The sequence below is a fragment of the Acinonyx jubatus genome, chromosome D2 (assembly GCF_027475565.1).
Source record: "Acinonyx jubatus isolate Ajub_Pintada_27869175 chromosome D2, VMU_Ajub_asm_v1.0, whole genome shotgun sequence".
Lineage (NCBI taxonomy): Eukaryota > Metazoa > Chordata > Mammalia > Carnivora > Felidae > Acinonyx > Acinonyx jubatus.
In genome coordinates this window covers 49,097,165-49,112,296 of record NC_069393.1, presented here as the reverse complement: position 1 = coordinate 49,112,296, position 15,132 = coordinate 49,097,165, and the positions used below count along the sequence as shown (strand labels likewise).

The window sequence follows — 15,132 nt, the reverse complement described above, 5'->3', positions numbered from 1 at the left end:
ATCTTAAAGATTTACCCTATTTTTACAACAAACGAGCCCACTTCCTCTTACGGATTTTTTTTTTTTTAAATAATCTTCAACCAATAAATTATTCTTCCATCTGAGTGTCTCCTAACCTTTTACAAAGTTGGGGCAAGTCGTCCCAAAGTGGAATGATCCAGTCTCCACTGGTTCAGATTTCTGTTTTACTTCCCATTTCATATAATTCTCTACTTGTCATGCTATATTTATACCTATGACTTCATCAGTGGAAATGACTAATTAAAAAAACTAAATGAGGATGGTAAGAGTCCTGGACTTTTTTTTTCATAACTTAGAAATGTTTTTTTAAAAAAAGAATCCTCTTGCCCTTTAAAATGACAAGTTATAAAATTGTCTGAACCCTTCATGAGGAGAGATGGGATCTAAGCAAGTTTAAAATGAGAATAATCAGAAATTCAGAACTCACAAATAGATCCTATCTATCCTAAGTTGAGAAATTTGAGTCACGCATACCATATGGATATAGTCCCTAAACCCTCAAGTGAATACAGAAAGCTCAATAAAACTTTTGTGATCAAATAATGTTGTTCTTTTAATTTTACTATATTTCAAGACTGGGATAATTACATAACATAAGGTAAATAAAACGAATTTGTTTTGTACCTGATTTTTTTTTCAGATACTCATACTGTTCTTCCAGAAAATTTTAAATGTTTTCTATCAAAAGATTTATACAACATATTCAGAACTGCCTTGTCAGGGAGAAATTAAAGTATTAGTCAAGCAACAGAGATGGGAAAAACTCTTCAGTATCTATTGTTAACTTATAAAAACTACACATAAACAATAAGAATGCAGTTAACACTTTAATTCAGTATTTACACTATACTCAACTTATACGTATACTGCTTACTGTATTTTGTTATAACAGGTACAGTTTTGATTGAACAATTGCAAGTAAGCAGACTGTATCATGTCTCTAGTTTGCCTCCTTTATTGCTACCTGAAGGCTTATTTCTTAGACTGTTTACATGGTTACCAGCTTTCCCAAAGTACAGATACAGTGACCTCATACAAGCAAGTTCACTTTCATAGGAAAATTGCTTTGCATTCCTTTTTAAGAAGAGAAAACATGCATCTATGAAACACTATCAACCCCCTGATCCTATCCTAGTGGTTACAGGACTCACATATTTTATTCCAGAGATTTTAGTAGAAGTTAAAGGGAAAAGATGATGTATAACTATGATTTTCATAGGGTACCTTACTTATATATTCCTTGTAGTCTCTAATAACATAAAAAAAAAATCGAGAAATGGCCAAGTGGTTGTGAATTTAAGGAGAAAAAAATATTTTGTTGTATTACATGAACTTACTTAAATCTACCCATATCAAAATTATTTATGCCTAACAACTACAGTTCTTAAATACTCTTCATGAAAAGGTTACCTTTAGGATTAGTCCCACTGTGTGTATTACTTGCTCCTGGCCACTTCCACTTCCTAGTGACCTACTGATCCTACGTTCTCAGCTCCTCTATGGCACAGACCAAAGCGAAAGAGGGAGAGGAACAGTGTGCTATGGAAAATCACAGCAAAGGCATCCCTCCTTCAATGCATAACAGAAGGCATATGTTTATTATGTCTTGATCTATTAGCTCACATGAGCACCACACATCCTATAAACCATATATCTAATGCTATATTATCCTCTAAGGCATTTACTTTTGTAAACATTCATTTCACTGAGGTTCTATAAGGTTTATCATGTTGGTATACTACCCACTGCCTTCATCTTTGAAAACCTCAGGAGGCAGGTAGTACTTATTTTATTTTGCTAATGACCAAAGTTAAGACTTAACTTACCCCTTTTCTCAAGGTGAAACAGCTAGGCAGGTTGCTAAAGTTTATAAACCTTTCGTAGAAAGCCCTTACGCCCTGTATCATACTACAAAAGTTTTCCAAAAAAAACAATGATTTTCTTAGAGAGAACATAAAAGTTGATATATTCTTCCACATAAACAGAGACATACATTATACAGTAAGCATGCACCCACTTTTTAGTAATTCTACAGTAAATGCAATAACTAGCACATTTGTCTTTGGTACTGTTCAGCTTGAAGTCTTACTGTCAAATGTCCTTTTATAGAAGGAATAAAGAATGCAAAGGGAGAAAACAGTGTGGAGAGATTTGGGCATGAAAAGATACTGTAATTATTTATTAAAGAAGACTACCATTAAGCACAGAAGTAAAAAGAATCATAGGCATGCAAAAGAGTGATAAAAACACAGTATCTAAAATTATTTTATTAAAATAAAAGACAGCTGTAAATGCGCACACCCATCCTCCAGGCAGTTTATAATGTTAGCATAAAAATCAGTGACATTTACATTTCCTCAGGTTTTTTCCTTAGATAAGTAAATTTCCTATTTGCAACTCTGTCCATTACTGGTTTAGGAATTAACTTTCTGAAAGTCCTCCTGATGACAAATAAAGTAGTACCTTTCTTTGCTGGCGGTTCTTCTGGTTGAAGTTCATTTTCATTTTGTCTTTTTCTTCCCAAATCGGTTTTGGTTTTGTCATCCTCAAGCACCTGAACTGTTTCACTATAAGCCAATGTATTGCTTGTTATCAAAGAAGAGGTACCAGCCTGGTCCTAAAATAAAATAATTAAGATTAGTTCACATACAGAAAGCTACAATACATGTAAAAGCTATATAAATGTTTCAGTGGTGTATCATAAAAATTTTATTTTCAAATCAGTAGAAACATTTTCTAATTTATTTCTTAAATCTCACCCTAAAATAACTGACGGCTCTGGCAAATGAGTAATATTAACTAACTTGCACACTCTCTAAGGAAAACAAAAATACTTATCTTAAAGTCAGTTAAGCATGTATTTCACCCTGATACCGAAAATCAAATTCATCATTAGTGGGTTTAGACCTGCATGGGGATAACTGGAGAACCCTAAAACACTTACCTTTAAGTCACATTCCAAATGTGCTTTGAAAAGAAAAATACAAAAATACTACCACAAAACTGTTTCTTACAGATGGCTAAGCTTAAAATCTTGAGGTCCCCCTCTAGAAACTCTGCAAGTTTTGTTTTGTAATCAAAGCCTCTCAGATAAGGAGCACCTTCTTATCTTTAACAACTCTCAGAAAAACAGTTTAGGCCTTAGCTTCTAAGCCTATGTATATTTAAAGATATACAGTCCACATACAGCTTTAAAACTAACCCCCAGTTTATCTAAACAATAAAAATCACTTAGATTTTTATTTTTTTAACACAAATACTATGCCTCCCTAAAAGGTTAGCAGAAAACAAAGATAGAATATACTGTTCTCCAGAAAGAGGAAGGATGAAACTCAGTAGTTAGGTCTATAAAGTAATCAAAAGTATGGTAAAGGCAGGGACTTTTTTTTTTTTTTTTTTTTTTTTAATGCAAAGATTACTTAAATCCCTACATGCTGGTAGCAATCCATGTTGGGGGGGAAAAAAGTGTATGAAAAAAACAAAATGCCATTTTATACCATAAAATAAAACATTTTATTCAGAAGATATAAATGAGATGCCTTTTTTAAATTACAAAGTAATGAGGTTTTTTTTTAAGAAGTTTTTTTTAGCTATCCCTAAACAGAGGAGGATGTCATGACGAAAAACCTCCACGCGTTTTCACAATTAGTCCCCTGGTGTCACTGAGAAATAACAAAATCCTGGAATAGAAAGATCACACGGCTGACAGAGCCTGAGAGTTTTCATTCAAACACTCCATAACAGGATCAAGTTGGCTCCTTCCTCACTCTTAGACCTATCAAAATGGTATGATCATTTTTTTCCTCCTTCAAAGGATACAACTTCACCAAAAAAAAAAAAAAAAAAAAAATCTATCCTCCACAACTCATTTACTGAAAAGAGTCTTTTCTGCCCCTAGAGTATGCTTTTGGATGGAAGGATGATCAAGAACCGACATTCAAGACAAACTTTTTTATCTTTCAGAAGAGTCTGCTTTCAAGACAAGCTTTGGAACAGTGACCCTAGATTAACAGTTTAACAGCACATCCAGGCTAAGTCCCAATTTACTTTGCATTTGTTTACATATTTATGTGAACAATACTGCACACTGTTTTAACTTGGTTGATAACACAATGTAGAACCCATCTAAAAAGTTTATTTACAGGCAAGGGCTATTAAATTAGGAATATGGCTTATTTTATAGTGCTTTCTCACTATTACTTAAACATTACTGACACACTGTGGTATACAAACAAACATACTACAGAAATAAATATAATTCTACCTTAAATTTCTAATAATTCTCTTCGAAGTGGTAGTCGCCAGTGTGATCTGTCTCTGGCTTTTTTTTTCTTTTTTGTATTTTCCTTCACCAAAACAAATAAGACTTAAAATGCAAATGAAGTGATTAGAGCAAAAGCATGTGGTGACTAACCAAACAAAGGTGCTGAGAGAGTCTGGAGGCCCAGCAATTCAGTTACTGTAAAAAGTCAAGCCCCAAGTCCCAAAAGGTCTTACCTCCCCTTATTTCACAAGTCAATTTTCTCTTCTTAATCTCTATCACCACTTTCCAATGACCCTTAATCAAAATTCTCATCAACCATCACCTGACTCTTCCAAGATGCTTCTCTGGTCTCTGCCTCCAGTCTAACTCCATCCCAATCCCATCCTACAAGTTTCCAAATACATCACTCGAAATAAAAAATCAACTTTGCTACTCCTCTCCTTAAAATTAACAACTCCTCACTGCCCATAAAATAAAATCCAAACTCTTTAGTGCAGTATTTAAGGACTTCCATCATCTTACCCCGACCCACCACTCCCAGATTCATTTCTCACCTCTCCTTGCTTTTAAACTTTCTTCTTGAATAAATGCTTGTGCTTTCCTACAGTGACTGAAAGACTTCTCACTTCCATGACTTTGTACATTGATTCCTAAACCTGAAAGGCCAGCCTATTTTCTTGTCTATCACAGCTACAAACTGTCCCCTCCCCCTACTTTCAACTGGCTGAATTTTAGTCACCCTTTATGGCTCAACTAAATCATTTTAACCTCCAGAAAGTATTCCCTAAACCTCTACCTAGTCTCAGCTTCTTGCATATAGTGACTACACTGCACATTTCATTGTAATTATGTTTATATGGTTTCTCTCTTACTGAGGAGTCATTAAGGGGACTAGTTTTTATTAACCTATATAAGTCTCAAAATCTAACAAGGTACCTGGCATCCAGTAGACACTCACAAGTGTTTCTTGACTAAAATAAGCCGTTTTATGCTTCTTATCCTTTCTGTCCTCCTTATTACAAGGGTGTCTTTCCCAGTTCAGGTACAAAAAAAGTCAGATAGCCTGAATAATGCATCTAATAAATAACAAAAGACAGGCCTGCTACCAGAGATTAGACAGAAGGTAAGCTACTCTTCTTATATACCTATGCAGTATCAAAAGCCCACCTAATGTTGAGATGATTCAGAGAATATTGGTGGGTAATGGACCTTGACTGTAAACATACAAAGGACAGTCAACAGTCACTTTTTACAAGACACCAACCCTGACTCATCTGGTCAGAGAAAAAGACCTACAAAAGCACCTCCAAACAAAGCAGAGAGGTTTGGCTATTAGTTTACTTAGCCTATTATGTTATGTCTATATGTTCTGACTTTTTTAATTCAAAAAATAATCTAAAGGAGTTTACAATAAAAAACATAAAACCAAAAATCATTTTTTTAAACAAAGGATTAAAAGGCATGCTGATTATCCTAAACTAACTAAATATGAAATTACCTAAGTTTGTATGTATCAAACCCTTAAAGGCTTTGTATGGCACACAATACATGATGTAATTTTTTTAAAGAAAATATGCTTGCTATTATTAAGCATACGAACATTAGCAAAAATGCATATAATAAAAAAAAAAGCCTCTAACAAAAAAACCCTAATTTCAATGATTTTCATTTTTTTAAAATGTTCATTTATTCATTTTGGAGAAAGAGTATGAACGCATGCGTGGGTTCAGGGGAGAGACAGAATCCCAAGGAGGCTCCACACTGTCAGCATAGAGGTAGGCATGGGGCTCCAACTCATGAACCATGAGATTGTGACCTGAATGGAAATCAAGAGTGAGTTGCTTAACCGACTGAGCCACCCAGGCAGCTTCTACCATTGAATTTCATTTAAAGTTCTATATAGAGATACAGAAATATAGATACAGTGATGGAAGTCTTTATGATCTGAAGATATCTAAGCACATGAAGTTCCTTTTGCCCCAGAGCTCCCCTTTCAAGGGGCTATGTGTTCTTCTCTCTCATACACGTAAAGTACTGCCAGCATAGTCTGTGGGATATTATGTTCAAAGAGGTCAAATGTTCTCCTGCAAGTTACTCAAAAATTCAGATTTGCACAAGAGTAAACTGAATTTCAACACCCAAATAAACAATTCGACATTCTTAGTAAATTATTTTTAGCTATGTGAGCTATTTTAAATTATTTTATTTTGAACCAAAACATAGACTTTTTAATGTAATTTGTAAGGCAGACAAACAAAGTTAAATTCTTACACTGCTTATAAACGTGTTATCCGTATGAAATTTTAGGTTTTGAAATTTATTGATTGTATCCTCTTTTTGAGCAATCATATCTCCCAACTCTTGAATTTTTTGATTCTGCATAAGTATTGTCTTTAAAGAGAAGAAAAACAGCAATGTTTAGTAAATACATTCTAGGATAGATAAAATGCAAATAGAATATAATTTTAGAATTCCTTCAAATTTAAAACGAAGTAAAAATACCAGTAGCAACACACCATGCATAGTATGACCTTATTTTTGTTTAAAACTAATATATATTTACATTAAAAAAAAAGAAAAGAAAAGCAATTTAATGAATTGAGTAAGAGGAATCTGGAATCAGACCATCTGAGTCTGAACCCTAGCTTCTCCACCTTCTAGTTGTATGATCCTGGGCAAGCTATTTTATGTCTCTGTACAAATAAAAAATAACAGTATCTACATCATAAAGTTGTTCTGAAATGTAAAGCACTTAAAAGAGTACACAGTAACGTTCTATACAAATAAATACATATAAAGTAAAAGTCTAAAAAAGATACCAACCAACTTGGTTTTCCCATTTTTATTTAGGACAAAGATTATGGGGGATTTATTTTCTATTTTACATATAACTGAATTTTCACAACTAGGATCTACTATTTTTATAACTAGAAAAAATAAAGGAAAAGATTAGGAATCATCCAAACACTAGCTGTAGTGTCTTCTGCTAAGTACATTATTTTGGTTATTTCTTCAAATACTGGATATTAGATACCAAAGATCTTATTTATGTCTAATCATATCTTAAAATATTTAGCTCTTTAGAAGGATAAATATAAATTGATATAAGACCCATGCCAGAGATGGTCAGGAAAAATAGCAAGTTTAGAGCTCTAAGTTCACTACATGTGCATGTATGCTTGTAATTTCATATTTAGACCTATCAATGTCAAATCCATCTACAACCACTTGGAATGATTATCTGATCTAAAGATACAAGGTGCCGAAGATCTTCAGAATTCAATGCTGCACACTGATCAGGCCATATCTCATATTTTACAACAGTAATTTTAGGTGAAATAAACACCATTTAAATGCATCCAACTAACACTATGTACCCACCGAAAGAATAACATAGATCTTTATGTGCTGATGTACAATTACATCAGCATGATCTCCAAGACACCTTTTGACGGAAGAAAACAAGACACAAAACTAATTAATCCCATTTGTGTAAACTTTTCAAAAGATGTGTGTATGTGTTTTCTATATATAAATAAATATCTTCTGGAAAGACTGAAGAAACTTTCTAGTTGCTATCACTAAGAAAAGGCCTGAGAGTGAAAGCACTTATAATTTTCAATTTTTTAAATCACATTCATTTATTTTTTAATTATCTTTAAAATAAATGTACCTTGTCATAATTCATGCTCCTTCAATTGCTTAATTATTAAGTTCCTTATCAAGACAAAATAAAACTTGAAGTATTACCTTATTAGATTTCTCAAGCTCTTGAACCAATGAATTTATGTTAATTTCTGATTCTGAAAAAATAAGAATATTGAAAACAAATATATAAGCATCTAAAAAATACATTACTGTATAATCATTGACACATAAGCTTCTATAGTTGACCTAACACTAGTGTTACAGTCAGGAAAAATGATTTTCACAGCCACTAGAAGCACCCAGGACTCAGTTACTAATTCTACCACCAGAGGGCAAGGTTTCTGTAAAAGCCACTTTCAAAATCCAATCCAAGGTAAAAACGAATGACCTATGTTAAATAGTGAAAAATTTCTGGTGTAATTTCAGAGATGAAAGGAAAATAGAAGCTTTTCTATTTTCATAATGTAATGTATGAAATTCATTCATAATGTAAAGGCACCACTTACATGATATTTTCTACCCATCTTGTTTCACACAGAAAAGGGCAGAACATGTCCTCCAACACTTTTAAAAACCAGATATGACAAGACATTGAGTGTGTGTGTGTGTGTGTGTGAGAGTGTGTGTGTGTGTCTGAGCTGGAATGGAGCACCAATGTAACAAACTTAAAATCACTCCATAGGAGTTACTCTATCCCAAACTTACAAGCCCAGAGCAGAATCTACCACACTATGACAGAACATAAAAAATACAGAACAAAATTCACAGCTTTACAATTTCCTAAGGTTTCTTAATTTGCTGATAAAACTAATGCTTCATTTGGTGTTTGTTGTTCTTGTTGGTTTTGAGGGGTCCACTTTCTACTTTCTATTAATATTAGCCTAAAAGTAAATGAAGGCAAAAAAAATTTTTAATAGTAAATTAGTACAAAGCCATTAAAATGTTAAAATATTAAATGATGCCTAGATCAAAGAATTTTCTAGTCAGTACAGTAAATACGTAAATAAGCATCTGTTTTACTCACCGACTATGTTTTTTATGCATTTGTAACATCTAAATATGGATAAAATACATCTACTTACCATTTTCTTTCTTTTTTAACTCTTCCTGGATTTTGATTAATTCTTCTTTGGTTTTAGCTAATTCAGCTTTAACTTGATTAAACTTTATTTCTAAACAAGCAATAGCTTCCTGGGGGTCAGCAAGAGATGCAATATATAAGTGAGCAATTTCAGCCTGTTTCTTAATATCAGTGACATCATCTTGAAGGGAATCAATAATATCTTCAATTCCTACATAATTATGTGCTTCCTAAAAACAGCAAAAACCACATGCCTAATGTTAACAGTGGCTTTCACTCTTGCAATGTGGCACTATCTAATTTCGACAGTTTTAAGAACACATAGCAAAAAAATTCACAATTTAGAATTTTTTTCAATAAATTGTATCAAAGTATCTCTAATTATTAAAAAGCTGTGTTCCATTACTCATGACTATTTTATGGAACATGAGACACAGTTTCCCATAAAAAAAATGTCATAAGTTGTGAGAAATCCTTCTAGAACAATTATGACTGTCAGTTCAGGTATACTTTGTTATATAATGTCTCATAAGGGCTCTGGTGGGACAGCTAAGGAAACAAACCTCCATCATCACAACTCAGACCAAGAGCCAAACCATGTCTAGGATACATAAACATGATTTGACAGCAAGAGCCAGGGCATCACCATCCCAGGCCCCTAAACTGAGTTACTAAAAAAAAAAAAAAAAAATCAAACAACCCCCAAAAGACATCAATTTCAGTGGAAGCAGAAGAAGGGTATGTTTCCTCAAGGGCAGGGAATGGTCAATCAGCCAACAAGAGCAATCCTGTTTACATATAAATGATTTTGCTTTAATCAGAGCAAAACTGTTTAAAATGGACACAAATGAGGCTAAAAGGAATCTACCTACAATCAATACATCTAAAAAGCAACACAAAAGGAGATATAAACATGACACATAATTTCTCTCTAGTCTAATAGCTATATTTAACTAATTGTGCTTCCATTACTAACAAAGCATGCTTAATTATAATAAAGCTACATAGTAAGTATTTTAATTCTAAAGTATATTAGTGTTTCTCATCACTGATGTGGTACACTACACACAGATCAAACACCTCACTGGACTTCATATTTCAGTTAACATACTTTGTTTTCAACTTTCATGACACAATCTTCATTCTCTGGTTCTTCTTGAGTGTCACATTTACCAACCAAATCCTTGAAGATAGCCAAACGACATTCAGCATTTTCCTCAAGTATCTCTCGTTCCTGAAGGAGAGTTTCCCTTCATAACACAAATTAATCCCATTAGGAAACATAAAAGCACAACTTTGTGTTTTTGTTTTGAATTTGTAAGATTAAGGATACATGCACCCCTATGTTTACTGCAGCATTATTTATAATAGCCAAACTATGGAAGTAGCCCAAGTGTCCACTGATAGATAAATGGATAAAGATGTGGTGTGTACACACACACACACACACACACACACACACACACACACACATAAACAATGGAATATTATTCAGCCATAAAAAAGAATGAAATCTTGCCATATACAACAACACAAATGGAGCTAAAGGGTATAACGCTAAGCTAAATAAGTCAGAGAAACACAAATACCATATGATCTTACTCATATGTGGAATTTAAGAAACAAAACAAATGAGCAAAGGAAAAAGAAAAAAGAGAGACAAACCAAGAAACAAATTCTTAACTATACAGAACTGATGGCTACCAGAGGGGAGGTGGAAGGGGGCATGGGTCAAATAGATGATGGGGATTAATAAGTACATTTATCAGGGCACCTGGGTGGCTCAGTCGGTTAAGCATCCGACTTCAGCTCAGGTCATGATCTCGCAGTCTGTGAGTTCAAGCCCTGCATCGGGTTCTGTGCTGACAGCTCAGAGCCTGGAGCCTGCTTTAGATTCTGTGTCTCCCTCTCTCTCTCTGCCCCTCCCTCGCTCTCTCTCTCTCTCAAAAATAAACAATAAAAAAAAAGTTAAAAAAAATAAGTACACTTATCATGATAAAAAAGTAAATAAAATAAGAACTAAATTTCTAAGATTAAATTTATTATAAATTAAAAGCAGAATTTAAATCATTCATGTACAATTCAGAACCACTGTCAAGATTAGCAACAGCTACTCTCAAGGCTGAAAGAAGAGGTCAGAATTCAGAAGCCACTTAATATAAAAAAAGTAAATAAAAAATTCTGTACAAATAAAATTCTCAATTTTTACTAGGACATGAAATAAGTAACTTACTTAAAATCAGCTTCCCGCTGAGCTAAATACTGAGTAAACTCCTGTGTAACTTCATCACGAATTTTAAATTCCAATGTTAACTTTTCCTTTCTTTCAGTTATCAGTTTTTTTTTCAAGTCTTCTATTAAATCCAACAGTTTCTAAAACATAAACATTAAAATCCTAAGAACAAATATATCCCAAGGAAAATATTACTGTCCAAGTATTCAAAAATAACTCTTTAGTTGACTATAATTATGCATCCTTTTAATAATGATAATATTCTCACTGAAAATTACATATGTACAGAGACTCAGTAATCTGAAAAGCCTCTCTACATTTTAAAAATACACTTACAGTAACTCAGATGTCTCACTGTATGGCTACACTAAGAAAAAAAAGGACAAAAAATCTGAAGATCCATTATCCACCAGGAACTACTCTGGGGAGTTCATATTCGATGCCTTTCAATCCACATAACCTTCTGTGAGCGTGGTAGCAGCATCCACACTTTGTAGGTGGGGAAAGTAAGGACCAGGTTTGTGGAAAGTGGTAAAGGCTGGATTTTAACTTAGTCAAGATCTAAAGCCTAAGTGTTACACAGAGTAGTTACTGAGAATCCCAAACACATTCCAAAATGGAAAAAAGAGATGTTTCATAAACTTATTTGGTGAGCAACAACTCCAAAACCCTGGAAAAAGCATAATATGTAATATGGACAATGAATAAATAAGGCAATTAACACTTGACATGGCCAGTATAGATCTGTAATAAAATATTATAGCATAACAGCCTGATAGTCTTTTAAGATTTCTACTTAAACTTTCTCAACAACAAATTACCCAATAAACTCTCTCAAAACTACAGATCTTTCAATGTCTCAATTTGATATTGAAAATATTTCCATAAATATCCTAACTTTGAAATCCTGGTTCTAAGAACCTACACCGAAGAAATACTTCTATACCAGGACCCAGTGTTCTGGCTGTGAAAATGGTTATCAGTGTTGTTGTTTTATGATAGTGATTGTACTTAATTAAAGGAAAAGTGACACCCAACTCAAACAAAAAAGATTGGTTCAATTATGGTACAATCATACAGCAACCTACTGTAATGAACAATGACATATTAATGCATACTTTGTACCATTTTTTTTTTTATGTGAAAAAAGTCAGGATACAAAAGAATAATGGATAGGGGCGTCTGGGTGGCTCAGTCAGTTAAGTGTCCAATTTTGGCTCAGGTCACAATCTCACTGTTCATGAGTTCAAGCCTGACATCGGGTTCTCTGCTGTCAGCACAGAGCCCACTTTAGATTCCCTGTCCCCCTCTCTCTGCCCCTCTCCTGCTCACACTTTCCCTCTCTCTCTCTCTCAAAATAATAAACAATTAAAAAACAAAAGGGTAATGTATAGTAAAAATCCATTAACATGAGTGGTATATAGAGAGATCTTTATATTTAGTTTCCTTTTCTTTTTCCAGATTCCATCATGATTAAATAATACTTTTATAATTTCAAATGACTACATTTTCCCACTGTTAATTTTTTTTTTAATGTTCATTTATTTATTTTGAGAGAGAGAGATCTCATGAACCAGTAGATCATGACCTGAGCCAAAATCAAGAGTCAGACGTGGGGCACCTGGATGGCTCAGTGGGTTCAGTGTCCAGCTTCGACCTAGGTCATGATCTCACCATTCCGGAGTTCGAGCCCCGCATTGGGCTCTGTACTGACAGCTCAGAGCCTGAAGCCTGTTTCAGATTCTGTGTCTCCCTCTCTCTGCCCCACCCCTATTCCCTGTCTGTCTCTGTCTCTCTCAAAAATAAATAAACATTAAAAAATAAAGGAGCATCCTCGGTTAAGTGTCTGACTTCAGCTCAGGTCATAATCTCACACCTTGTGAGTCTGAGCCCTGCGTGGGACACTATGGTGACAGCTCAAAGCCTGGAGCCTGCTTCTCTCTGCATCTCCCCCACTCGTGTCTCTCTCTCTCTCTCTCTCTCTCTCTCTCTCTCTCTCTCTCTCAGAAATAAACATTTAAAAAACATTATTAAAAAATACCACTATTCAATTTTATGCATTTACCATACATGTAAGACAACCAACCATCCTGTTTTTGAAGAAATAGAATAACTGGTACTAGGCAGACACTTTGAGTGCTTTTACCTGAGTGCAAAGTAAGTTTGGTAGATTATGCTAAAATCACTGAGTGAAAGGATACTAAGGAAGAAGATACTCACATGGTCTCAAACTATCATCCCACAGATGATACTTTTAAAATATAAAGAGATCTGAAACACAATACCTTAACCAAATGAGCAAAACTTAGCATCACCAAGAATGGGGGATTCAGACATCATGTGTCTCCTGATAGGATGCAATGGAAAATTTACAACTTGACCTAAATAATAGGCTGTGTATAGTGTAAAACCTGAATCATGAGGAAACAATCAAAGAAACTGAGATTGAAGGTGCTGTACAAGACAACTAGCCTCAACTTCTCAAGAATATCACTGTTAGATTACAAATAACTAAAAGAAACATACCAATCAAAAACAATGGTTAACTTTAGTTGAAGCTCAAAAACATAATGGCTGGGCACCTGGGTGGTTCAGTCAGTTAAGTGTCAACACTTAATTTTAGCTCAGGTCATGATCTCATGGTTCATGAGGTAGAGCCCCACATCATGCTCTGCACTGACAGCCCAGAGCCTGCTTGGGATTCTCTCTCTCCCTTTCTCTCTGCCCCTCCATTGCTCATGCACACAAGCATGGGTGCCTATGTGCACTCTAGCTCTCTCAAAATAAAATAATTTTTAAAAAATGACTATAAAGGACATACTGGGACCACCGAATAAATCTCAATATGGACAATATAATAGATTATATTATTATATCAATGTTAAATTGCCTAGGTATGAAAATGGTGTTGTGATCATAAGGAATATGTCTACATTGTTAGGAAACACATGCTGAAGTAGTTAGTTGTAAGGTGCCATTATGTCTACATCTTGTTTTCAAATGGTACTGGCAAAAAAAAATGTGCATTCACATACACACAGAGAATTAAACATGGTAAAATGTTAACAACTAGCAAATTCAGGTGAAGTATAAATGGGTTTTCATTGTACTAGTCCTACTGTAGGTTAAATTTTTTCAAGACATAAAGTTGAGGGGCGCCTGGGTGGCTCAGTTGGTTAAGCATCCAGCTTCGGCTCAGGTCATGATTTCATGGTTCAGGAGTTCAAGCCCCGCATCGGGCTCTGTGCTGACAGCTCAGAGCCTGGAGCCTGCTTCAGATTCTGAGTCTCCCTCTCCCTCTGTCCCTCCCCTGCCCCCGCTCTGTCTCTCAAAAATAAATAAATGTTTAAAAAATTAAAATATTAAATATATACACATATATATATATATATATATATACATATAAAGCTGAGATACATAACAAACTTAGCATGTTGCTGAAAAAAACTGGAAGAGAGGGAGTTGTAGGTATTGTTAACCCTAACTTTCATAATAATAATAAGCCAAGCTTAGAAATACGAGTTCTTAATACATACCCTCTTCTCCTCATGGCTACTGAAAGCCTTATCTTCCTCCAAAGTCTTATCTAGATCTTCATCAGTACGTTCACTTTCCACACTTTGGTTTTCTTCACCTTTTTCTGGATCCTCAATTAAATCTTCATCTTCCACCAAGTCTTCTAGACTACTTTCCCATGAAATCGTGGATCTTTTTACATTTAGTATTTTATTAACTGAATTATTAATGTCTAGGGATACATCTTGAGAAGATTTGACAGGTCCAAATGGTTTCTCTTGAGAAGAATTTAAAGCGTCTGGAACACAAACCTGTAAAAATATCCAATGTGACTTTTAAAACAGAAAAGGAAAAACTGTCAACTAAAAA

At 34.3% G+C, this 15,132-nt stretch overlaps 1 protein-coding gene across 2 annotated transcripts in view; it reads right to left on the bottom strand.

Annotated features, from left to right (window-relative positions):
* KIF20B (kinesin family member 20B) overlaps positions 1-15,132 on the bottom strand; it is a 72,825-nt gene that overhangs the window by 40,638 nt on the left and 17,055 nt on the right. The window contains exons 14-20 of one of the 2 annotated variants that reach the window (XM_015069064.3): positions 14,784-15,074; positions 11,248-11,387; positions 10,126-10,264; positions 9,016-9,244; positions 8,036-8,088; positions 6,557-6,676; positions 2,485-2,638 (exon numbers count right to left, since the gene is read on the bottom strand). In XM_015069064.3, the coding sequence (XP_014924550.2) occupies positions 2,485-2,638; positions 6,557-6,676; positions 8,036-8,088; positions 9,016-9,244; positions 10,126-10,264; positions 11,248-11,387; positions 14,784-15,074 (1,126 nt within the window). The remainder of the gene's footprint in view (positions 1-2,484; positions 2,639-6,556; positions 6,677-8,035; positions 8,089-9,015; positions 9,245-10,125; positions 10,265-11,247; positions 11,388-14,783; positions 15,075-15,132) is intronic. The other variant, XM_027062600.2, reaches the window with a different exon arrangement.